The sequence below is a fragment of the Diadema antillarum genome, unplaced genomic scaffold (genome assembly GCF_040938485.1).
Source record: "Diadema antillarum isolate AM-2024a unplaced genomic scaffold, OU_Dant_1.0 scf00000024, whole genome shotgun sequence".
In the NCBI taxonomy this organism is placed as follows: Eukaryota; Metazoa; Echinodermata; class Echinoidea; order Diadematoida; family Diadematidae; genus Diadema; species Diadema antillarum.
Genome location: NW_027270913.1, coordinates 191150 through 217721, shown reverse-complemented (window position 1 = coordinate 217721; position 26572 = coordinate 191150). Strand labels below are relative to the sequence as shown.

Genomic DNA, 26572 nt, shown 5'->3' with positions numbered 1-26572 from the left:
AGCAATCTTCCCAATTCACCCTGTCATTTATGCATGCCTGTCAGAGGTTAGTGCATAGATGCCAAGTTCAAAAGATTTTTATGAGTGAGATTTTCACGACTCGGCATCTCGGCGCGCGCGCATGTGCGTGAGCGAGGGGCGAGGGGAGGGTGTGGGAGGGGGGTGTCCACCCTCCCACGGTTGAACTTTTTCAATTTTTTGCTCTTAATGGTGCAAGCTGGTACATACTTAAACCTAACTAGGCCGGGCTATTTAGGTAGATGATAGAGCCGGGGGGGGGGCCTCCCAGATCTCGGTCGTCGACCGCACGATCGCGACGAAATTTGGCACACACATTGCCTATGATGTAATCTAAAGTACAATGAAGTTAATTTTTTTTTGAATTATTATTATTGCTAAATTATGCTAATTATGCATAATGATGCATGAAATCAGACAATTTGGTATAAATCACTAAATGAAGCTCAAAACAGGCACATTTTTTTTTTGTGTGTGTGTAAGGGCAAGTCCAAGATAAGGTCCCCTCAGAAGGCAAAATTTCATCTTTGCTCAATATTGACATGTTTGGTATCATTCTAAAGCTTATGAGTTGAAGTTTTGATTTCCATGGAGGAAAAAATGATACTACAATGTATGTAAATATATACAAATTTCAAGGGCTTCATTTGCATTATGTGACATATGTATGAGACATTCATAACTAGAAATGTCGCTATGGCGACTGATGCCTCCGCCATAATGTATGATTCTCCCAATAGGCGTATAGTACAATGTCTTCACAATGTATGATCCATGACAGTTTCACATAACTGGCAAAATATTGAAATGACAGGTTTGTCAGAAATGTCTTGAACTGGGTTTGCTTTAATTTTTTTAAGAGTGCAGGTACACATATTTGAGGAATTGAGAATATTTACTTGAATTCTGACAGACCTTTTTATAAGTTTATGCATTGAGTAATTTCCAAGGTATGAAGAAAGAGTGTAATGACGGTACAAAATGAATTTTTTTTTTTTGAGGGGGGCCATTGAAACCTGGCCTTTGACCCTTAACCATTGACCTTTGACCTTCTGGCTGGAAATTTCCCAGAGAATCTCCATTAGGTAATGCATGTATTAAGTTTTGAAACTAATAATGCAAGCATTGCATATACTAGTATATGAGGGAAATAGTAAAATTTTGAGGAGATGACCTTGACCTTTGACCCCTGACTATTGACCCATGACCCCTAAATTCCCTAGATAATCCCTGCCAGTCAGTACATGCGTATGTACCAAGTTCCATAAAGATACATTGAACCATTTGCGAGAAAAGTGATATTGCGACATTTTCACCTAACTTTTGACCTTTTGACCTTTGACCTTATGACATGAAACTCTCTGGAGAATCTTTACGCAGTAGTACATGTCCACACCAAGTTTCAAGAAGATACCTTTGGGCATTGCATAGATATGGGGGAAATTGCAGCATTTGTAGCATTTGACCTTGACCTTTTGACCTTTGACCTCTTGCCAATGTCACTAAAATCTACTCAACTAATTGTCCTATCATACATCATCCTTGGACCAAGTTTGGTGAAAGATGCTTCATCCAGTTTTGAGTTATCACGTAAACAGATAAATATTAGGATTTGACCTTGATCTTTGACCTTTGACCTCTGTCCGATTTCACTGAAAAACTAATCAAGTAATTGTCCCATCATACATCATCCTCCAACAAAGTTTGGTGAAATTTGCTCTATCCAGACTTGAGTTATCGCGTAAACGGATACAATTTCATGATTTGACCTTGACCTTTGTCCTTTAGCCGATTTCACCCAAAATCTAATTAAATAATTGCCCCATCATACTTCATACTTTGACCAAGTTTGGTAAAATTCCAGTAAATATTACTCAAGTTATCGCGTAAACGAAAGCGTACGGACGTACGGACGGACGGACGGACGGACAACCCGAAAACATAATGCCTCCGGCACCACTTCGTGGCGGAGGCATAAAAATTCATATTTATTCAAAGGAAAGCAAAATTATATTTGATTAATATGTGGACATAAGAAGTTCATCAAGTAGTTTATCTTGGTATGAAAATTTAGGGATTATGCAAATGATTACGCAAATTAGCTCTTGACCTATCATGAGATGTCCCATACGTAACAAATTGAGGTCATTTTTTTAGGTTTTTTCTAAAATTTCAAAGGTTGTTTGAATGCCCGTTTGGAAAGTTCTAATTCATTGTTTAGAGAAGTTAAATACCATAGAAGGAAGAAAAAATAGTAAAAGAAATATTTTTTATTACTAGGCAATTAAATAATGTTACGTATGGGACATCGGATGATCCTCATACATATTGCATGTGAATGCATGTTGCTAGCTGGGAGGGTCTCTCAGTACACAAATGGTCAATCATCCTGAAGAAAGCATCTCAACTTTGCAGCTACTTTTGAGTTATAGACACTTGAAACAATACATGTACTTGACTAAACAATTTTCAGAAAGGGGGAGGGGATATGGCAAAATACATACCGGTAATGAAAATTAGCATTAAAGAGGATGGTACACAGACTGTAGTTTTCATAGAAATGGGGATTAAGTTTTCAACATTTTACGAGATGATTGGAAACCAATCATATGAATTATTAAAGAGCATACAATTCTAAGACTAGAGGAATTCAAAGTTTATTTGATGGAGATCCAATTTGAAATGGCTGAGATATCAAAAAGCAAACAAATACAAAGTAAAATGAAGTGGTCCTAATTAAAAATGTGACCCGCCTTTTATTCGGACACGACGTTTCTTATTATCTCAGCCAATTCAAAACGGATTTTTGTCATGTTAACTTTGAATTCCTCTTCGAATTGTATGATATTTAAATATTTCATAAAAGAAGTGCTAATTATCTTGTAAAAGTTGAAATCAGAATCCCCATCTGAACCAGAACTATATACAGTCCCTTGAAGTAGAGATGTCTGATTTAAAGGGTACTGAAACCAAATACACTTCATAAAGCAGACTGAAAAATTGCAGTTCAACTTCTAGTATATTGAGTACTGTTCACCACACAATGTAGAGCTAGATAGCTACATTGTAGCTGCATTGTATAACACATGTATGTGATGATAATGAAGATGTTACTTCAAATTAGTGTTTTTGCATCATTTCTTTTTTCATTGCAAGTGAAAAAACAAATTGTCCTTATTCAGTTTTCAGTGGTAGCCACAACAAAAATCATGGGTATACAAGCTGTACATACTGAGGTGTGACTCGAATCAATGACCTGATTGCTAGACAGACATCACGTATCTACTCGATTACTGGGGTTCCACGCAGCAGGTATTGCATATTAATATTTCTTGTGTCAAGTTGTTTTTTATTGAAACTGAATGGCAAACTGCCCTTCATCAATGGAAGTACCATAAATACGTTACCTTACTATAAAATACAGGGCATACATACTCAGGTTGGTCATAAAAACAATAGAATGTGATTAAATATGATTATGATAGTAAATATTTGGGGAATATTGTTCCCTTGACAATCTGTATCAGTATTTGAGTAATTTCAACTGATTCTACCTCAATACTTAAAATGCAAAAATTTGATTATACATGTAGGTATTTTGCAAAATTATTTTGCAAAATACCCATAAACATGGTTCTCCACACACTAAGTGAATGAGGGACAAAGGGCATGCATACTCAGGTTGGTCATAAAAATATAAAAATATGATTGAATGTGATTATGATGGTAAATATTTGGGGAATATTGTTTCCTTGACAATCTGGATCAGTATTTGAGTAGTTTCAACTGCTTTTACTTCAATAATTATGCAAAATACCCATAAACATGGTTCTCCTCACACTAAACGAATGGGGGGCAAAGTGTCCCATACGTATGAAACTGTCCCATACGTAACACGTCATGTCTGTCTTTAATTACAGAACCTGTAATTAGAGCTTTTTGCTTCATGACATGAAACTTACAGTAAATACCTCTGATAATCTTGAGTGTTGTGACTTTCATCACAGTGAGTTACAAGTTGTAGAATGAAATACTTTCAGAGAGTTTTGAGGTTGAAAAAAATGATCAAAAAAACAAAATTTTTCGGGTCCCATACGTAACGGCACATATTTTCTCTTCTAGAATATAATTGTGAAGGTCATTTTTCTCCATTTTTTACATGATTATACTTCTCCATCACTATGATAAAGTTCAATATGATCAAAGGCCATAACACTATTTTTCAGGTCATAAAAGTCTCTGAATGTCCCATATGTAACGCGCGCATTATCTTGGACTTGCCCGTAAATATTCTTTTTAGTGTCCTTAGCAAATGTAAGAGAAAAAAATTGTGTTATCAGAAAAAAAAAATTCTTAAGTATTCTATTGTTTTTTTGAATTTCTTATGTATTTCATTGTTTTTTAGACTTTATGTTTTTCATTGTTTTTTCGATGAAATTTGTCCGCGACATTGTTCCGAACAAGAATATATGTTATGAATTGATCTTGATCAATAAAACCCCCAAATAATCATGCTTTTATGAAATTTGCCTGTAAACACAGTTTGCACTGAAATTGTACACGAATTCACGTTTTTGAGCAATTTTTGGTCTGACATGCACGTACATATTTATGCGCAACTTGAGAGAAAAAAGTCATGAAACATCGCGGCGATAGCTTTTCATGATAGCGATACACCGCGCGAAACGTCGAGGGGGGGGCCTTGGAGGCTCGTTCCCCCCCCCCCCCCCCCCCCCCCCCCCCGGCCTAGTTAGGGTTAAGTGACTATTTTTTACTTATTTTGAAAGACAAAAGGGAAATATGCCTTCAATTGCAACTATTACTTTAATCCTTTAAGCTATGCTCCCAATGCGTGAGAAAAATAGGTGTTATGCGTGAGATCGTGAGACAGACCCTAAATGCTTGAGTCTCACTCACAATGCATGAGACTTGGTAGCTCTGTTAGTGGGTGATTCACTGTGGAGATGATTTTAGGGCAGGTAAACAACAGACCTGTTGCCTGCCATAACCCAGACAACTACAATTAGTACTAATTTGTTTACAATGGGAGTATCTTTACCTGAAAATTATTCCAGACAATGTCTAAGCTTGGATGATATATGTACAAACCCATAATCGCATCAATTGGGAAAAAGAAAAAAACAACAACCTTGGGCAGTAAATCAAATCATAGGAATGATCATAACAGCATGGTTTCTACATTCAACACTAAAACCAATACAACATTGTTCGGCATGGCTGTAGCAAACAAGATGGAGGCAGTGTAATTTAGCTTGAGCAAATACACTGCAACATGTGACATATTCGCATACGCCCAATGCCACAATACACTTAAATCCACAAGCAAATTCAATATCACATGGTTCAACTGCAATGTGAGAACAAAAGAATAAGATACAATATGTATGTATAATGTACAGAAAGCAAGAACATACTGTATGGAACCACATCTCTTCTACTATTATATAAATATGATATATACACTTCTATATTACTAAATATGAATCTCAGGACAAAGAAAATTTTTAAACGTTTTCCATTGATGAAAAAGAACTGACCTACAGTTATATTCAAGCAAGGGCTGAGATATCCAAAGACAAAGTAAAAAAAACAACAAAAGTGGTCCTAATAAAACATGGGTCCCACCTTTTATTCTAGGACTTTATTTTTGATATATATCTAAAACATCTCAAAACCAATTTTCATCAAAGAAACTTTGAATTCCAATTAGAATTGTATGCTTTTTAATATTTCATAGATGGTTCCTCATTATCTCATGAAAAATTGGATGCATGAAGCCCATCTCAACCAAAATCACAGGTAGTACCATCCCTTCAAGCACCACCCAAAGGGAGTGCAGCAACTGAGCTGGGGATGGGGTTGGGGGGAAGGGATGTGTGTGGGAGGTGTTCTCCCCCCCCCCCCCCTGGTAACCACTTTTTTAGATGTAAATCATGCGATTGATACATATGAAACATATATTATTTAGAAATATATATATATATATATATTTTTTTTAAATAATAATAGTGAGACTCTTATAAAGCGCACATTTCTACCTAAAAAAGATACTCAAAGTGCTATAGAACAGAGTACATATTGTGTCACGTTACAACAGTATCACAGAAAATAATAAGACAATAAACCAACAAACAGTAGGTCTATACGTACACATACTATACATACAGGTATACAATATTGTCAATTTAAATTGAAAATGTATGTCTTGAGATTCTTTTTGAAACCATCACTGGAAGATGCTTCTCTAAGAGATTTTGGTAGGCCATTCCATAGTTTTGGGCCCATTATGAAAAAGCACGATCCCCCAATTATGCTTGATTCGAGGTACCTTCAATTCTAGCGAGTTTGATGAACGGAGATTACATGGTGGTTGGTGAAGATGAAGAGTATTTTGAAAGTAGACAGGGGCAAATTTGCGCAATGTACAGTAAACAAGAAGAAGAATCTTGAAGTTAAAACCAGTGTAGGGACCGAAGTATTGGGGTAGTATGCATGCACAGTTTTCTTCTTTAAAGGGAAGATAAACCCAAAGAGCAATGTGGATTGAGTGAAAGCAGCAAAATTAGTATAACACATCAGTGAAAGTTTGAGGAAAATCGGACAATCGATGCAAGAGTTATGAATTTTTAAAGTTTTGGCGTTGGAACCTCTGGATGAGGAGACTACTAGAGGATATGACGTATGAGTGGACAATAATACCAAGAACATATAAAGGAAATTCAACAAAAATTCACTTTTCTAGAATTATGAAAGAACAATGGACCAACCGCTTTCAGAAAGCAGGGGGAATAATTGCTACCCTTAACTACGGTATGTTAATATCAAGTTGATGGAATTTGTAATTTTCACGAAAAATGGATTTTTGTAGAATTTTCTTTATATTTTCTTGGTATTGCTGTCCACTCATACGTCATAACCTCTAGTAGTCTCCTCATCCAGAGGTTCCAACACCAAAACTTTAAAAATTCATAACTTTTGCATCGATTGTCCGATTTTCTTCAAACTTTCACTGATATGTTCTACTTATGTTGCTGCTTTCACTCAATCTACATTGCTCTTGAGGTTTATCTTCCCTTTAAAGTAAGTAATTTTATATATGATGCACACTAAATAAAACAATTTGGCTTATAAGATCTGATCTTTTCTTTCAAACTTGTCCAAAAATGTGACTTTTTGTGGTTAGAAATCAATTTTTCTTTTTTGTTTTGGGGTTTATTTTTGTGAGGCATGAGTAAAAGCTTGTCAGACCTGTGAGTTTTGCATGAGAAAGACCTCTGAGGCATGATTGTCACACCTGTGATGCGCAAGACTTACTATGTCTGAAAATATGGATGCTGAGAAGTGAAATGACGAGTGTATGTAGGCTTGAGAGTGAAACATTCATGGAAACTTAACGGGTACCTAGGTACCTTTACATTGAAAGCTTACGAAATTTGCAATCACCAAACTACATGCACCTTTAGAATCAATGGTAGACTCCTATGCATTGAAATTTTGATTGCTATATACTGCAATGCTATTATCAGTGTGGTGCATGAACACGAGTGTCAGGGATGGCTCTTTTTTTTTTTTTTTCTAAAGAAGATACCGGTACCGAAGTATTGAGGTTTAGTCTTACAATCATATCATTTTTCTTATATGTGTCATCCATCTTATTAATATTCAAGACCCGACATTAACAGTGGCCCAGTGGCCTGGGACCACCAGAGATATACATGCTGGGCTGCCATTTCCTAAGAAAAGATGTTTTGGTGACTCAATCAAGACCCCAGATTTCTTTGCTGCCCCCGCCCCCCCCCCCCCCCCCCCCCAAAAAAAAAAAAAAAAAATTAGTGTTGAGCCTTGATGTAATTATACATGTATGTGGTATGTAAAAGGCTGTAAGTTATTTGTTATTTTTTTGTGTACTTGAAATAGGCTCTATTAGTATTCATATTAATTTATGATCTTGAAACCATAAGCCTTATTGTGTATTTTTTAGGCATGATAGCTCAGGAAAATCTGTTTTGAGGAGCTTTACAATGAAATATTAAAAAAGAAAAGAAAGAAAAGCTTTGATGGTTCTCCTCCTAAACATGATACGACTCGTATAACAGACTCAGAGGACATTTCCATGGGAATTACATGAAGCTAGACAAGACTACGATGTAGACGTAGTTTTAGCGGGACAAGCAGTTTTAGTGGAGCATGCAATGTACAGTGCACTCCTATTAACAAAATTTCCGTTACAACGAAGTGAAAATTAAGGCCGGAACACTATCCACTCAATGTCTTTTTATTGGTTATTTGTTTGGTTGTTACCAAATTTTGATATAACAAAAGAAAACTGCCGGTCCCAAGGACTTTGTTATGCAGTAACTACACTGCCCTGTCGCTACGGGTACTTCTACTACAGTTTCCGGCGTCTGGTCGGGCTATAACTTAACAGGAGTTCACTGTGGAATATATACCGTATTTATGTATGACTGGTTTTTCAGTCAAAGAGGCATGATAATCCACACAACTCTGTCCACATGTCTGTGCATTCCAAGCCCTAACATAGTCATAGATTATGACACTTCATCTTGTTCCATCCACTCTGCTACCTTATGACCCCACCCCACCCCACCCCCAACCCGGTACTCTCACTTCCCTCGCTCAAAAATGTCCACTACGTATACACAGTGCAAAAGATTGCCTTGACAGCAGTTAGCAGCTTTCCACTTGTCCGATATCCGAGAGAGCCCAGGTATGGTGTATACAGAGCGTGCGAGGCCTCGGCTCGGAGATCGCGTCGCGGACAAATCTAAACACGGTTTTCTGCCCATATTTTCATAGGATATTCAAGATTATTACGAATGGAAATAAGAGCTCACTTTACATTGACACAATAATATATCGTTCTCCCCATTTCGATTCTCAATATACCTTCACATTAGGTCACTGAACTCTGTTGAAAATACGAGACACTGAGACCACCCTCAAGCTCGGATCCTCAATACCGAGTACGCGTACAGCATACACACACATACACACAGTAAAAGGTACAGTGTTTAGGTCGTCTCTCTCCTTCTCTTTCTTTTTCTTTGTTTCTGTCTCTCGAAAAATATCGAAAATACGCATAAAAATCATCCAGTTGTTTACTCACCATTTAGATGAAAATACAGTACAGACTCTCAGGAAAAGGATTGAAACACTAAACAGTACAGATTTTCAAGATATCTTCGTTTTTCTGCAATTAATTTCTGTCAAAATGTCTTGTCAGAGCAGCTGTCCGACAGCTCGTCGTGTACAAAAAACACATAGGCGTACGCAATTCTAATGTATTATCATAAGATGAGAGCGAATGAAAGGGCTAGCCTGTGTCACATTCGCGCGTGCTTACTGCTAGCAGACGACAAAAAGATCTGTAATGCATCTCAAGAAGCAAACACTGTGTAAATTTTATGATATATAACATTAATTCAAAGTATCATAAATACAAATAATATTCAAATATTTATTAGATAGGTACCTAGCTCTATTTTTTGAATCACAGGATTATTTGTTTTTCTAAGTTTAATTTTTAAAGACAGATTTAAATTGACAGCTGAGCTTTAGGCGTACGCGTACGCGTTCCCCTGAACCGGAAGAGTAAAATTAGATGCTTGCATTCTGTGGCAAACGGTGAATGAGGTGAGAGATATAGCGAATATAACGGGGTAAATACCCTGTGTTTTTAAATTCAATTTGTCATCGGATATCATTTGGCATGTTCGTAATACATGTGTATTTGTCTTGAAACTATTTTGCCTCGTATAAGTGTGTTGTTACCAAAAGTGTGCAGCTTGTGTGTTTGCCCAGTCCCACTCGTTGCTTACCGCGTGTCTGTACTGGAGACAGTTTATATTGATAACATTTATGCTCAAGGTGCTGACTGTATCACTCAGACTGATGAATATATGAGAGTGATCTGTGTGGTTGACTACCTATCAACCGTATATACATTTCCTTGGAAGTTGGGTCAACTTTCGATTACTTCACCGTGAACCTACAGGCTACAGTAATGAGTCGGTCTAGATCGATAGATGCCAGATGGGCTTGGCGGGTATGATCAAACACTTGAGAAGTTTAAAAATAAAAGTAGGGGCCTATCTCCTCTGACTTCTCTACTCTGCGACTCAGTTAGTCACTCTAGGTCTAGACAGTCGACATCCAAACAGTAACTCCAGAACCAAAATGCAGCTATTCTGTGTGATGCATGATAGGATTGATGATTGCGCTAATGCACTTTCTTAATGTAGATATCTCGATTATAGCCCGTGTAAATTGCACCAAAATCACACAGGATACAATAATAATAATAATACACTGTAATATTTGGATAGCGCATGTCACAAAAAATAGATGAATGTCTCTATGCACATTGAAGGAAGGAACTAATAGAAATTAGGAAAATAGACATGAGAGAGAGAGGAGGCAAAACAAGATGAAAAGTGACAGAGCTGAGTTAATAACTTATTTTCAATTACTCATGGATTTGAACCAAATCGGTCATTGGGAAATGTCAATATCGATGTTGACTTTCATGCTGTTGATCAAAACAAATCGCTCTTCATGCTTGGCGAACGATTCCATAGTGTACACATGTTGCCTGCACAATCTGAAACAGAAGTCAGCCATCTAATAATAGGTGACAAATCTTTCCAGTAACTGGGAGCTGAAAATCAATGTAAATTTGTATTAAACAATTTATGACAAGTTGAGTGCAAGTTAGTTGAGAAATGCAGTTCCTAGAGCACACATGACCACACACATACAAACATTTCTCAATGGGCTTCTGTCACCTTGCCACAATCATTGTTCTGGTACATTAATTTCTAATTCCCACAATGGATCTCAGTTTTTGCCCTTGTGACTGCTATTTGTAGAACACTAAAATCATATTCTACTTGATTCAAAATAACATTAAGTTTTAACATATTTTATAAATCAAGAAAAAAGCTCTGCTAGCTTTCACCGCTGTTTACTTATCCACTAGTACTGTTCTAAATAAAATGAAGTTAGTTATATACTGTGTATAATTTATCTTTCATGCACAACCAGCACCTGTATGGTCCCCAGCATGTAGCTACTCATGTTATTCATTTTATATTTTCATACACTACAACAATTGCAAATGAGGACATTCTTCTTTTTTGTTTTGAATATGTGTAGTAGTATACTACACCACCATGGAAATGCACTTTCTGGCCAGACTTATCTCCATGGCAGTAATTCTGCTGATGGTGCTCAGAGCTGCTCAGCCCAAGATCTCCCTTTATGATGATGATGATGATGAGAGCAACAAGATTGAAGACATTCTCCCTCATTATGCAGGAGACCAGCACTTAGACTCCTTTGACCAGACCCTATTTATTGGAGGAAAGGTATGATTGCCCGCTGTAGCCCCCTCCCCCCCCCCCCCCCCCACACACACACACTCTCTCTTTGTGTGTGTATTTGTGATTTTGAGCTCATGTGTACCAAGCAACCACCAAATATGTTTTATTGTTATGACTCTGTTAAAAGTAAAATACTGTCCAAAAACTTCATTTACACTGTGCAGTCTTGCAATTTTCAAACAAAATAATATTTTGCCTCCAAAATGTTGGGGTTTTTTCCCCCTACAAAGTATCAGTATTTTTATACCCCCGCCCACACATAGTGTGTAAGGGGGTATATAGGAATCATTTTAATCTTCAAAAGCTGACAGTTGTTTGCCTGTTGTATGTGTAATAAATATGTGTGATAGTGAAATTAATTCAATGAACACTTTACAATGAACAATTTATCACTGTCAAATTCTGAATTTGTGTTATGGTTTCACCTTTAATCGTGGTCAGTAGATTTAGATGTTGCCTCTGTGTTTTGAGTGGATACAACACTTACTTTAATATGCATATGTCTGTGGTACATGGATTAAATTACAAAATTGCATTTTCATGGAGATTTGGTGCATGGAAAAAGAGTTTCCACAAAAGATCACAATTTGCATGATTATGATATTAATCTCTATATGTACACTTGAGAGATTTTCAAAAACTAAACAATTTACCATAGCAAGGCAGTCACCTTCCTAGTGAATACATTTACCTCAACAATATATCTGCACAGTGGGAAATCTACCATTATTTTAGAGGGGTCGTTTAGACGATTTTCAGATTTTTACATCATGTAATACATAAATTGACAACTTTATGTAGGCCTATAGATTGTGGAATTTATTGTGATTTTTTAGCAGAGAAATCCAACTGTAAAAACCAAAACCAAAATACACTTAACAAGGATGATAACATAGGAGGCTCACATATTTTAGAAATGTAGCAATGTAATTTCTTTACAACACTGCTTGCTTAACAAGTTCACCTGTGCAGAATTCATGCATGCTTTCTTTTTTGTTTCTACTTCCTTAAGCATCCACTCATGTATTCTTATAAGGAAACTGCAAGAAAAACATCCTTGTTCATTGTGATTTGTTATAAATATCTTATCCTTCATCCCAATTACTTTAGATTCTGAAACTCTGTACCCAGTATAAACAATTTGTTCTTGTTCAAATATAAAAGTATGAAAATCATCCAGAGGTCTCCTCTAAGTGAATATTTGAATGTTTTTCTTCTCTTTTATTTTTTTATGTGTATGTGTGTGACAGCAAAAAGCTTCAGACTTCCGCAAACTGCCAGAGGAAGAGAGAAAAAAAATATTTGCCAAGATTGTCACTCTTGTGGACGTGAATGCAGATGGGCTTATTGACAAAGGTACTAGATTAAGAGAACATTCACTATGATGCATATATGTAACATAAACAAGGTGAAGAGATATGATTTGGTTTATGGTCTACACACCCTTTGAAATACTGGGCATCAAAGAAATGTGTTTGGACATTAATTTAAGTGTGATTCTGTGAGTGTTTACCTAATAGGACAATAACAGACATTATCTAAGTCTTATCCTTGTTGACGGAACTATGGCTTGCCCTTTCAAGATTGTTTGTTTGTTTGTTTGTTTTTTATGCTTATTGATGATTACTTTGTGAAAAGACTGTTGAAGAAATGTACCAACTTATATTTGAATTCATCTAAAATTATGGATATGTCACACATGATTTGTGTTTACAGGTTTAATCTCTTCTACATTATATCAGTCATTTTCAAAACAGTAATCACTTGAAGTATGGATTAAGTTTGTGATATTCATTCTATAGTCCAAACATAGCCTGTGCCATGCATGCAAATGTAATGAGGTCCTGAGGCTTGCCAGTATTCATTTCTTGTTATCACTGCTCGCTACAAAGTTTATACAGTCTTAGGAAAATAAATTGATAAAAGCCTCTACTTAGATATGTCTTCAACCATCTTCTGTTGCAGAAATACACAGTTGATAACCACGAACACACACACACACACACACACACACACACACACACACACACAAAGATTATTATAGGTGACTCAATTTGTGTGAAATCGTGCAGTTTATATTAAAACTCACTTCAATTCAGTCTCAATTCGATATTAATTTGATACACTGATCTGATCCCAACGTACAGAGTGTGTCAAATGACATGCCGATGAACGTACATGGAAAGCACAATTTTGTTAAGAGTGATTCTTTACAAATGAAAGCAATGCAAGTTAAAGAAAAAATGTAAAAAGTATAATGTAAGACATGTACATGAATGCAATTTGAAATAATTCATATGGTTTTGCACAAATTCAGGTGCAATCTCATGATGTCTATTAAAGAGCACCTTTGCATCATTCAGTCTTTTTTTGGAAGGGGGGGGGGGGGGAAGTGGGTGGGCCAAAAATTATAGCTACGATAAATCAAAACAACAAAGCACTGACAATGGTGGAGTCATTGTGTGAAAGCCTTACAAGTGCTTGTGTATATGTGTTGTATGTGTGTTTTAGGACTGGTTAGTAACCATCGGAAGAGGCATGAGTGTTCATTATGTTGTCTGTGGTTCTCTTTTCCTCGCCCACCGGGATAAGATGAGCTGACAGATTGGATGTACGAGGCCCTGGTCACCGTTGACAAGGAGGATACAATAGAGAGCATGGAGCCAATTGACGTCAACCAGGATAGGAAAGTGTCCTGGTTTGAGTACCATGACCATGTCTATGGCTACATGCCTGGTGATGATGAGGAGGAGAACAAGGAGGAGCATCAAAAGGTTTCACTTCAAATTCTTTTCTTCATTCACTTTGAGGAGTTCCTTTAGCTAAATAAATACCGCACTACTTGCCCTCAGTCATGTGGTCCGTGCTTTGGACTCCCTTGGCTGCATTAGTGTTAGTGACATTGGGCAAGGCACTTTGTTCTCATTGCAGAGTCATAGTATACTGGAGACTTACAGGTATTGGTCACATGGTCATGAATACAGGGCTGGAACTGAATGTCAGAGGACATGTTTTAATGACTTCCTCAGTGGAAATGTTACATTTAAAAAAGCTATCTAATTCAAATGTGTGTTAATGAGGTGTTTTAGGTAAGTTTTGGCATCCCGAGTAGACTGATAATTATGGAAGAGAGAACTCTTTCTAATCCCCGCAAAATCATTGCTGTGGATTGTTTCATACAGCTGAATATTCATGTTTTTGTGAACTCCTTAGTTTGCCTTGGTTTTACTACCACTGACTCCAAGACCCTACATCATTGGTGAATGTAAAGATGGAGGGTTTAAACGGAAATGGTTGTGATTGCTGGAGCTGATAACTCACATTGTGTGATAATAACAGTGAAGAAATGGAATGTACAGTGTAGCAATGGAAATGTACAGTGTATGTCTGTTCACATCCAGTGTATTCTGTCATTCTGTGAATTTCTAACTCTGATTTGAAGATGGAGCCATACAACATTCTAAATGTCAGTGGAAAATTCCATGTACTAAGGTACTCAAAGAAAAGTTGTGGGCTATCTGTTGTTAATTTTTGATGATATCTACCTGCAGTGGTTTGAAGTCAGGAGACCAAATTTACGCCAGCTTTCATTTTATATAAGAGCAAATCTCATGATCTCATTCAGACCTCCCAATTTTTCTGTTGACTAAGTTTGGCTTTCACATTGCACTGTTTACAGTTTTTGTGCATATATGTGACAACATTGCTGGTTTGAATGCCTTAAGTCAAAAGGGCTTTATAGTTCTGAGCTTATTATTGAAAATTTGAGAACAAAAATAATAACATCCCCAGGTAAAATGGGCAATGTGAACTGAAGAATCTCATGTAAAAGAAAATGCAATTTATTTAAGTGGTTTTTGTTTATCACATGGTAAAAAGAGATTCATCTACAGTAAAGAAATTGAAATAATTTGATCTTAAACCCATTGAGGATGGACTGATTTTGCTGCAACAAGCATTTCCCATAGACACTTACCCGAGTATATTCGGGACTTGTCCTCAATGGGTTAAATGAGGATGTAAATGATCCACTGATCTTGTCCTGGACGTCCTTTTCATATCAGTCATGACATATCAATCCTGTGCCTGTCACTTTACACACATGAATGATTTTTGAGGTGTGAAGTTTCTTCAATTTGTCCCCTCAACCTTCACCCCACTGCTTGATATTCTCTTGCTTTCATGAACAATTTTGCTGTTTTTATTCTTCTTTTCTTATCGTGGTTTGTTTTGTTTTTATCTACAGTACATCAGGAGAGCTAAAAGGACTTATGACATCGCTGATATGGATGGTGATGGCTTCTTGAATGCCAAGGAATTTCACATGTTTCACAATCCTAAATTCTACAGAGAAATGGAGGTGAGTTCAAGGAATTTCATCAATCTGTGTGATCTCATGCAACAAACCAAACAAGACTCTACAATAAGAGAAGGATTTAATGTAAACTCTATGCACCTGAGAATGGAGATACTGAACTATTCCTTCCACCTTTCTGCTTAGTCAGGGAACATTTCAGACAATAAGGAATATATGTTACCCGCTTCAACAAAAGGATCAAAAAGTCAGGGGAGGTAGACTTTCTGAAAATGACATGACATTATTCCCTTACTCTTCTGCTTTAATTGCATACATAACACAACTCAGAAAAGTACTTGGTTGTGGAGATATTGATGATTTTATGGGAGCATGCTAAGTGGTCAAAAAAAAAAAAAGGATAGGCACTGCCATCAATGTGCAGATAATTCTTTATTTATCAGTTGAGGAGATCTTTATGAACACTTTGATGAACTCTTTAGTAAAGATATCCAAGTAAGTCTATCATTGAGTTTGCATAACTTACAAATGTACAAATATACTTAGCAATATTTGTATGACTCAAGGCAATCAAGTTTAATGTGTCAAATGATGTATGATATCAGTAGTTTAGGATCAAAAACAGGTTTCAGATTCTCAAAGGTTGATTATCGCATAACCATGTAGGATGTGTCATGACCTCCTTGATTCTTGGTTGATTTTTCTTCAAGCTTTTGGTCTTTTATTGTCTGTGTTACCTGTAGAGAGTAGTTGTCTCTGATTCCCTTGAGGACTTTGACACCAACGGTGATGGCGGCATTGATATCACAGAATTCATTGGAGACTTCCACACAGTGGATGGTGAGTACCATGTGAATAATGTTTTATGATAGTATGACACTATTCATAATAGATATTTACCTCCGCCAAGGGAGGAGGTTATGTTTTCGTTACCGTTGGTTGGTTTGTTTGTTTGTTTGTTTGTCCGTGTGCGAAATAACTCGTAAAGTAGTGAACGGATTTGGATGAAACTTGATACAGGAAAGCTTGAGAATGACACAAGTAACAAATGAAATTTTGGTAGTGATCCAAGAATTATTTTGGAATTTATGAAGGATTTTTTATATTTTGACAGGTAGGGTCAATGAACTTGGGAGTTCAAGCTGCGCATTTTTGAGGTTTTCAAACGCGCACTAAAATGCATGCTCTAGTTTCTGCTAGGGCGAGGCGTGCCGCGCAGCTGAGGGTTTATGATGTAACAAAGGCTTCTATATTGGGAAATCAGGTGATTTTTCAGCATGTATACCTATGGGTGGAAATCACTGGTCTCTATGGAAAAGCCCAAAGAGCTTTTCCCCAGTGGTGGAGAGGAGAAAATCTCTTTGGGAAGAGCAAGATCATTGGGAGAAAGTAACTGCTTGGCGGAGGTCTGCGCTCTCAGAGTGCTTTTTTAGTTAGATCGGTATTCTTTCTTGCTAGCCATTTATTTCCCAAAAGTGAATGTTGTTTTAAAGATGACCTCCTGCCACAGCTCTTTCTAGGGGAAGTTTACCAAAATTCAGTTATGATGACACAGTTAAAAGGACAACAGACTTCATATAGGTCACATTGAACCTCATTTTGATGGCCAAAATAAGTCATATGCAATGGACTTGTGTCTTCAAATCAACAGTGTTTGTTTGAGAAGAGTCCAAGATGACTAATCAAGATGACTAGTATTTGTGGCATGTCATAGGTATTGTCAAGAGGTATTGGTACACTGTGACTATGTATATTCTCCGTACACCATCAACACTGCTTTTTCTTTTTCTTTTTTTTTTTCTTTTTTTTTTTGGGGGGGGGGGGGGGGTCAGTGCCAAATATGTCAATCAGACAGATATGACATAAATATCTAAACCTAATATAAATGCCATACCCATACCCACTGTCATTAGTATTGCTTTCTTGTACTATTCGTGTGGCCTAAACTGTGTAACAGACCTGACACTTAGAACATTCTGCCATAAGTTTTCTCACCAGTCAAATATTGCACTGTTTGCTGTTGTTGTTTTTCCAGAGGAAGAAGATATACCTCAGTGGGTTCTTGAAGAGAAGCACATGTTTGAAACCGAGTTGGACCATGATGGAAATGGCAAGCTTGAAGGGAATGAGATATTTGAACTTGAGTCACAAGAAAAGTCTTTAAGGGCACAGGCAGAGCGAGAGGTAAGACCAGCATTATCATGACACAAAATAATTTTTTATGTGGCTATATTAACCAAAAATAACAGCAGAGAGTGTTTTCCAGATGACATGTCATGTAGCAGTAGGTCTGTTTCTGATCCATTTTTCATGATGACGTGCAAATAATTGCTATTATCTCGAATGACTGAAAATAAAACACATCTTAAAACTGTAAAAACACAATATATTCGCGGCATGAAAATTTCGTAAAGTGGCGCCGATGGCCTTTCTCGCAGCATGAAATTTTCGCGACTTGTCACTGGCATCCAATGCATATTGTGTAGGCAAGAACTTTCGTGTGCATTTTAATTTCGCGAATGTTGCCGCTCGCGAAATTAAAATGCACGCGAACATTCCTCGTTTTACAGTATTACTTGTAATGATTTGCAGATAGAGGAAATCATCCTTACTTTCGTTCACCATTGTCACTAGTCTTTGCACACTAGTATAGAGCATTAAATCTATTACATATCACACAATTTTTACAATAGTAAGAGTAAATGAGGTGCCTTGATTTGTTCATCACGTTTGTGTCTCCTCCCACTCAAGGTTTACCTCAATGCTTGTGTCATTCATTCATGTTCACCTTGTTCTCTCTCTCAGGTGGACCATCTTCTGGCCATGACGGACTCAAATGCTGACAACCATCTTAGTCTTGAGGAAGCTGTGGAGAGTGAGATTCTCTTCATGGGAAGGGACCAGCACACACATTTCAACAGGAACCCAAACATCATTGTCCAGCACAACGAGCTATAAAGTTAGGCCACCATTTCAGCACCTCAAACCTGCAGTAAACCTTGCTTAAGTTGACATACATTCCACCACAGAAATGTGTCAGCTTACACAAAGAGTGACCCATGTGTGGAGTTGTTGGTATCTTGTTGAGTCATCTTGTTGATGAACATGTGTACTATGGTTAGATGAGTTGTGTTGTAAACTCTAGGAGTCTTTTGATCATTGAACTCTTTACCTTCTGGAAGAAAAAGGGAAAACCAAATTTAGCCTTGGGATGCACTACCAACTTAAAGTATTTCAGCATCTCGATGTGAACATGCAATGATCGACTTGTTCATGTCAACTTGCACAAAGAATTCCATGAGAAGAAACAGAAAAAAAAAAAAATCAGGACCTTTTCTTGTATGTGCACTGAAGCAATGTCGATTTAAGAGAGGTTTACTGTGGTCTAGTTTCCTGTTAAGAAGCAGGAGGGTGTTTACTATATGAACTTGTCAGAAGCTAGCACCCTGCTACATATAGTTTTCAACCAAATTTGTTAGCCATCTGTCACTGGTATAATGCTTTTCCTGCATGTAGTCACATAAATCCAGTGGCTTTTCAGTCAGTTTGTTAGAGACTCTAAGTATTGAGTAGTAGAATCCATTGCTTCACAGGATATATTGACAGGATGTATTGCACCTGTCAAAATCTGCACTGCGCAGAAATGTTTAGACAAGGTTTCCTCATCAAAACTGCCATGCATACAATTTACCAAAATTGGATGTATTCACAAAAACAAGAAATCATGAAGAAGTCATCATAACAAATAAATAAAAGTAGGAGATGAAGGGGGAGGAGGAGAAGAAGAAGTTTTAAAAGAAAATACAAAATATACGTATATACATATATAAAGCGGACCCTAGGGTGATTATATGTATTTGTATATTAACAATGTATATCATATCAGATGCTAATGGTCATTGTCATGAGAATTGATGTCAAAAGTTGTAGATGATACAGGCATATATTTGCTCCATGTAGTGCTAGAAGATTTTGTACCTTGAAATAACAAACATTGGTAGGTGAATGTTCAAGGAATAGGGGACACTATTCAGATATACTTTCACATTAACTTTATTTTGCATTCTTGTCTCTGTTAAAGTAAGTCTGCACTATCTTCTTGTAGACTGAAATAGCACCATGCCTATTGCCTGCCATGATAAATAAAGCATACTATAAAGTTACAGAAGAAAACTATCTGCATGTAGAATTTCCTTCAAATGTAGGGATGTTTTTAAAAGTCACACATATTTGCAAGTGTCCAGCTTCACTCTGTGTGATGAAATAGATCTTGTGGAGTACTTGATATTAGAAGAAGGGTAAATATTGAGGACATTCAGAGTATTCTTATCAGACTTTTTGAAGTTTGCCTTTTTGTAACTTGCAATTGCAAATTACAAACAGCATATTTCAATGACTTTTGTGTGTAAATACAGTCCTTAGTATTGTGACATGAATTCATCTTTACACTGAATGCTCTCTCTGAATGTTCATTTATAATGCATGTTGATGCTTCTGTGTTACTATGCTATATTCTATTTTTAATGTTGATATAAACAACTTGAGAAATGGCAAGAGCAGTATTTTAGATGGACTCTTAGATCAGCTGAGAGCAAACTAGAGATAATTTTTGCAGAGACATAAAAATTGCTATCAAAATATTCATACTTGAACCATATTTGGTCTGTGTCTAGCAAGTAAATTCATTGTCAGTATTATAAAAGAATTTATGGTTCAAGCTTTTGTAGCTGATTATCGTTCTGAAATATTTCATGTGAAGTCGGTCCATAAAGGTCAAATGTTTGTTGTGTTGTACTGGTAGTAATGACATCACAAGTTTAAAAAATGTCTGGTATTGTGTGGTATATACTCGGACACATTGCAGCAGTCAACCATTTTGCATTCTGACCTTAGTCAAACCATCATAAAACCACTCCTTGAAACGTCTTATGATACCTATACGTGATACCATTATGTGTTGTTATGTGACATGTTGTTATCTGGACATCATTTAGTGCACTGGAACTTCCACAGGGGAACCTCATTTTATTGGGTAGCTCATATCAGTGTAAAAACATGATAATATGAAAGGAGTTGGACGTGCAACCTATTGTTATATCAGGTATCTGGTTGTATCTGACTTTGTTTTATTGAGGTTCTACCATATTTGACAGCTGTCAGGCAAACTGTATTATTGCCTTTATAGTCATCTTAGTATTACATAAATGATGTAGACTGTGTTACTTGTTATTATAGAATGGGTTCAAGAATGTAGCCAATCAGAAGTGCTGAAATGAGTCACATGTGGGCTCTTGATTTTCTTACTAACATGCACAGCCGTGCAAAACGTGTGCAACGATAAGTCATAACAGCACAGCGTGTTATCCTATGGCAGATGACTTCTGTGCGAGCGGCGCGAACCAATGATAATATGCTACGTGCTGGTGTGGGTATTTATTGTCTACTTACCAAAGAGATTTGGTGTAATCTCTTTGATACGCACGTATTACTGTACGTGCATGTGCGCAGCACCACTGCACACGGTGTGATCGTCTGTAAAGCCGATTGAAGAGTGGCCCAGTTGTATTGAAATGTGAAGTCTTATTATCTGATAGACTGATATTATACTAAAAATAGTTCTTCAACCCATTTTATAAACCAAATAATGCACAGGTTTAAGTTTGTGACATTAGTGGAGATGCAGCGCACTCTTGCGTATTCACAATGTAGTGCAACATGCACTCGGCTTCGCCTCGTGAATGTTGCACAATTGTGATTACCCTCGAGTGCACTGCATCTCCACTAACGCACTCACACCTGTGCATTATTTGTATAATAACAGAAGAGAATATTCTGATGACTCTTATGGACCAATTTACATGAAGCTAAAAAAGTTCAGATAAGTTTGTCTTAGTTTAACTTTGGCCTTACCTTTTGTGTACATGATGCTTCTATGCTGTGTCGAAGTTGAATTGCAATCTATTAACATGTGGATGGAATAACATTGTCAATGTCAATCTTTGGTTGGAGAGAATGCAGTGCATAAGGCTTATATATTCATTCACAGGCCTGAATATTTGAATGTTTTCAATTTGCTTCGAGATATTGATACTACAACAGTATCTCTTTTCAAGTGTGATTGAAATTCTTTCTAGATCCTGCTGTAAAAGCTGCTATTTTTGCAAATGAGGAAGTCACAAACATTTTCTCAAGGTGTAGTTTTCGCAATTTAACACAGAGGCTATTGTAAATGCATGCCACTCTACTGTGCATGACAACATTTTTTTGTCAGTGATTTCTGAAATTCACAAAAATTCAATCATTACATGAATAACAGCTTTTACATTATATGGCATAGTGTATCATAGTATTTATCCCAGTACTACATTCTCTAGTAGTGCTGGTTTCTCTGTTACATACAGCTGCCATTTGTAGTAACACTACAGTCATCTCTCATAAGCTAAACTTACTCTCATTTCTTCTTCTCCCTGTGCATATTGATGGCAAATTTCAAGATTTCAGCAACCCAGTGTAATCACCACTTGATTTGATGTGATATACTGTAAACTCAGTCAAATTTACATGACAATGCCTTCCATGGAGAAAGGTTCATATATTTGCAACAGCATGGTAGTGGCTCATGAAATTTACTTTTGTGATGCTTTTAGATGGATAAAGAAGATTTACTTTTCAATGTCAACTCATAAAAACTGCATGCTGAGAATAGTTGATTTAAAATCTAATTCAAGATCTTAAAATAGAGTAATGTTAGAGGTCTGTCATCTTGCCAACATTGTCATAATTTACATATGTTTGGTAAACATATTTGTATATGTGCATTGTATCATATTCAAGCTTTCCTTTGTGTGGATGATTTTGAGTGATCTCTTAACATTTGTTGATTAACATTAATAGATTCACCCTTATCATCACAAGAATATGATAGTACATGTATGTGGAATTAGCTTTCATATCGCATCAAGTCTGCCTTGACTTGTCTACGGTGATTATCTTTATGTTTTTTTCTCGGAAGGGGGGGGGTTATTGTTTATGTTACAATAAGTATGCTGGCTTACTTATGACAATGAGGCTTTTATATTTTGAAATTAGCAATGGCTTTCCCTAGTAGAATGTTGGTGTGCCTTTAAGGTTCTCTGTAATGCAAATATTATTACATGTACCTGCAAAGTTGTATTATGAATGGGAAATCCATAGAATCATCTCTTTCCACAAAAAGAATGAAGGCATGATACGAATTTGAATAAATGAATTGACAATGGCCCCTCCCCCTCCCCCCCCCCAAAAAAAAAAAAAGAAAGAGAGAGAGAGAAACAATTGCTCAAAGATTATGTAATTGCTATGATACCATGAAGGGCATTGCTGAGTTTAATTATAAAAGGAATTCAAAGTTTATTTGATGAAAAGTGGCTTTGAAATGGCCAATATCCCAAACAAAGCGATCCCAATGAAAAGTGTGACCCACCTTTTAATAGGATTGCTTTGCTTTACTTTGTTTTTGGATATCTCGGCCATTTCAAAACTGATTTTCATCAAATAAAGTTGGATCCTCTCAGAATTGTATGCTCATTAACATTTTATGAAGTTGTTTGTAAGTATCTCGCGAAAAGTTTTAAGCTGAATCCTCACCTCAACCAATATTATACCATCCCTTGAAAGCAATGTGATGAAGAAATGATTGAACTAAAACTTTTAGGGCCTTCACTCATGAAATAGAAAATCTATCACAACTGCATTATAGAGAAACATTAAATCTATGCAATAATTTGTATGTTATCATGATAGAACATAACTATGCAGAATTCATGTATGTATGTCTGTAGTTTGGCTGAATTGTTCATGTAATAAATACATTGTACAAACAGCCATGACATTTCTCATGTATGTGACTTTTTCCTTCGTAACTGAGTTCAAAATGTGCAATACATGTATTGTGTGTTGAATGTACGTCTGTACATTGTAGTATATCTTGTTGATATAATTTTCTAATGACAAAATGTCAAAATTCACACAAGTCAAAAGATTTTCTCAGGTTCCTTTGGATGCGACTTAGGTGAAGTTAACCTAAGGCCTAAATCCAATGAAGTTACACCTTCTGTATTTCTATCTTATTCTGCATGGAGAGTAAAATTTTTAAAAAATATTTGTAAAATCTGTTTATTATATAAAGAATGCATACTTCTGCACTTTAAACACACACATACACACACACAAAAAAAACCACAAAACACCAACACCAACAACAATAACAAAGAACTGATGAGTATCAACTTCATTGTATAAAACTTTATTGATGCATTTTCTTCATCAATGAAATCCTGACAAGTCTTACAACAAATATGAAATGGAAATCGTTGGTGAGGGACATAATGTCACACAAATATCTAGGTGAAAGCAAGTTAGTTTATACACAAAACACCAGTACCTGTAAACAAAAGAGAAGTTAATCTGTGTTCACAAGTTAGACTGAATAAATACATTTGTGCAACTTCAGGCCAGCACATTGAATTTGAAATCTACAAGGCAGAGGACATTCAATAGAAAATGCCATACGTACATAACATTGGTGTACATTCTGGTTGATACTCTTGATAAATGAGATGTTGCAATAGCAATGCTAGCAAATCAAATTGCCATTAGGCGCATCTTCATCAGACCACAGTTCAAAACTAGCGGGGTATTTTGCTGTTTGGGATAATAAGCCTTAATTTTGAATTTGAATCTTCACTAGCTCGAAAACGGCCCGCTTGGGAGATTGACCCGACAATGATGCATGCGTACTTTGCATCACCACTTGGCTCAGCTCAGCATGCAATTTGAAGTAGTTTCTCCAGTATGATGGGATCAAAAAAATTTTAGGCCGATGCGAGATGCAACTCAACTCAAAACTTCACAAATTAGCGCACTACATCACAAACTAGACCAATTTTTTATTTTTATTTTTCCAATCAAATAGCTTGATGAAATTTTTCCAATCAAATAGCTTGTTATTTGCATTATCATTGCACAAATAGTGGGTTAATTTGACACTGGGTTATTTCCTTACCACAAAATAGCACACTATCTTGAAACTTTAGTCTGATGAAGATAGGCCTATTGTCTAACTTCTGATAATAATAATAATAATAATAAATATCATTTATAAAGCGCTTATTACAACGTTTCTAAGTCTATCTGAGTTTTGACTGGTCTGGCATTATTTGTTCTTTGCTTCCCAAGCCATTAATTCCTAAAAGAAAATGGCTTTAAGGGTTGAATATTGGTTCTCAAAATTCTGAGCCAATGTGTGTTATGAAACCAAAAGAATAAACATCCATATACAAGGGAACCTTGTTATAACAAGCTGCTTAGGACCACTGAAGTTTCTTCATTATACCAGGTACAGTTGTATCTTGTTACAACCCATGGATTAAAAAAAACAACAGAAGAATGTAAAAGGATTGGACCTGCAAAATTACCTTCTTACACTGAGTTTCTCACTTTATCGGCCCCTTGTCATAACAAGGTTTGACTACATGCATTTCAGTACTTCACTAAATACAAGGATTTTCAGCATAGTTTGTGACTTTGCACATTCAGACTTAAGCCAATTTCACACAAACTTTCCCAAAATGAGGCCGAGGCCATATGAATCATCATATGTCGGCTTTTCACTCACACAACTTATACCATCAACTTAAAGCAGTTACATCTGACTTATATGTGCATCATTACTACAAAATACAATATGGATAACACTAATCTATGATAAATATTACAATATCTGTTTACCATCTGTGATACATAGCCTGTGTGAGGTTTAAATACTTCAGTGTGCAAAGCTTTTATAAAATGTACCGGTATCTCACATTTCTCAACACTGCTCTCTCTCTCCATATGAAACTGAGAAAGAATGTTTCTCTGTATATTCGTAACACAAAGATGTTGAGAGATGCATTTCATAAAGCCTGCTGACATAGTAATTTAACACATCTATTAAACACGAAAATTTGCTATAATTTAGCAAATGTTCAAGGTAAATAATAATCTTGAAAAGGTATTTTTACACCTAAAACAGAAAAACACACACAAAGTAATCGCAAGAACTTCAAAGACAGAAAATGTTTAGCTGTACAAAAAGAAGTTCCATATTCTGCATGAGATGTCACTAGCATGTAATCATATGTTTACATAATATGAGAATATGCTCAAAGCATTGATTCTAGCATTTGTAGTTGGTTTCCATACACTTTCTTCCAAAGGAATTCATGCCTTTCTCCTCATGTATAATGCAATGCCTTCAACACATTTTTATCTTCATAAATTGAACAAATCATTTCGTGATAACACTCATATCTATACCATATCACAGCCCTTGGAGAACAATCTTCACTTTTGAATAGGAAGCGCAACTGATATTACTTTTAGATAAAGTTAATGCTACTTTTATGTAGGTACACTGGATGACCTACACACAGCACGAGAACAAATAATTGCTTCGTCTCAACATTTCATTACATCACTGCAAGGAGTCAAAAACAAATCGTGTTTACCAAAGTTCAGCGAAAACTACTCAAGAACTCGTTTAAAGATATAAAGTTTGCCTTTTTGATGTGTACCAAAGAGAATAATGTATACACAGAATAAAGAGCATTAATTACCTCTGCCAAGGCGGAAGGTTATGTTTTCATCAGTGTTGGTTTGTCTGTCTGTTTACAAAATGTTGTGAATGCATTTGAATGAAACTTGCAGGAAAAGTTGACAATGACACAAGGACAGATGATTAACTTTTTTGGTAGTGATTCAGGTATTTTTGTGGATTTTTGAAGGAGTTTTGATC

The 26572-nt window shown here is 36.3% G+C and overlaps 2 protein-coding genes across 2 annotated transcripts in view; one reads left to right on the top strand and one right to left on the bottom strand.

Moving 5' to 3' along the window:
- Nucleotides 1-9301, bottom strand: part of LOC139732802 (uncharacterized) — a 61039-nt gene extending 51738 nt beyond the window's left edge. Inside the window, exon 1 of the mRNA XM_071643647.1 lies at nt 9167-9301. The gene's annotated coding sequence lies outside the window, so the exon portion shown is untranslated. The remainder of the gene's footprint in view (nt 1-9166) is intronic.
- A 1919-nt stretch (nt 9302-11220) lies between these two features.
- LOC139732780 (calumenin-B-like) lies at nt 11221-19240 on the top strand. The gene is made up of 7 exons (XM_071643627.1): nt 11221-11426; nt 12692-12797; nt 14034-14215; nt 15688-15801; nt 16500-16596; nt 17792-17940; nt 18562-19240. The coding sequence occupies exons 1-7, from the start codon at nt 11232-11234 to the stop codon at nt 18712-18714; spliced, it is 996 nt and encodes a 331-aa protein (XP_071499728.1). The 5' UTR covers nt 11221-11231; the 3' UTR covers nt 18715-19240.
- The last annotated feature ends 7332 nt before the right edge of the window (nt 19241-26572 follow it).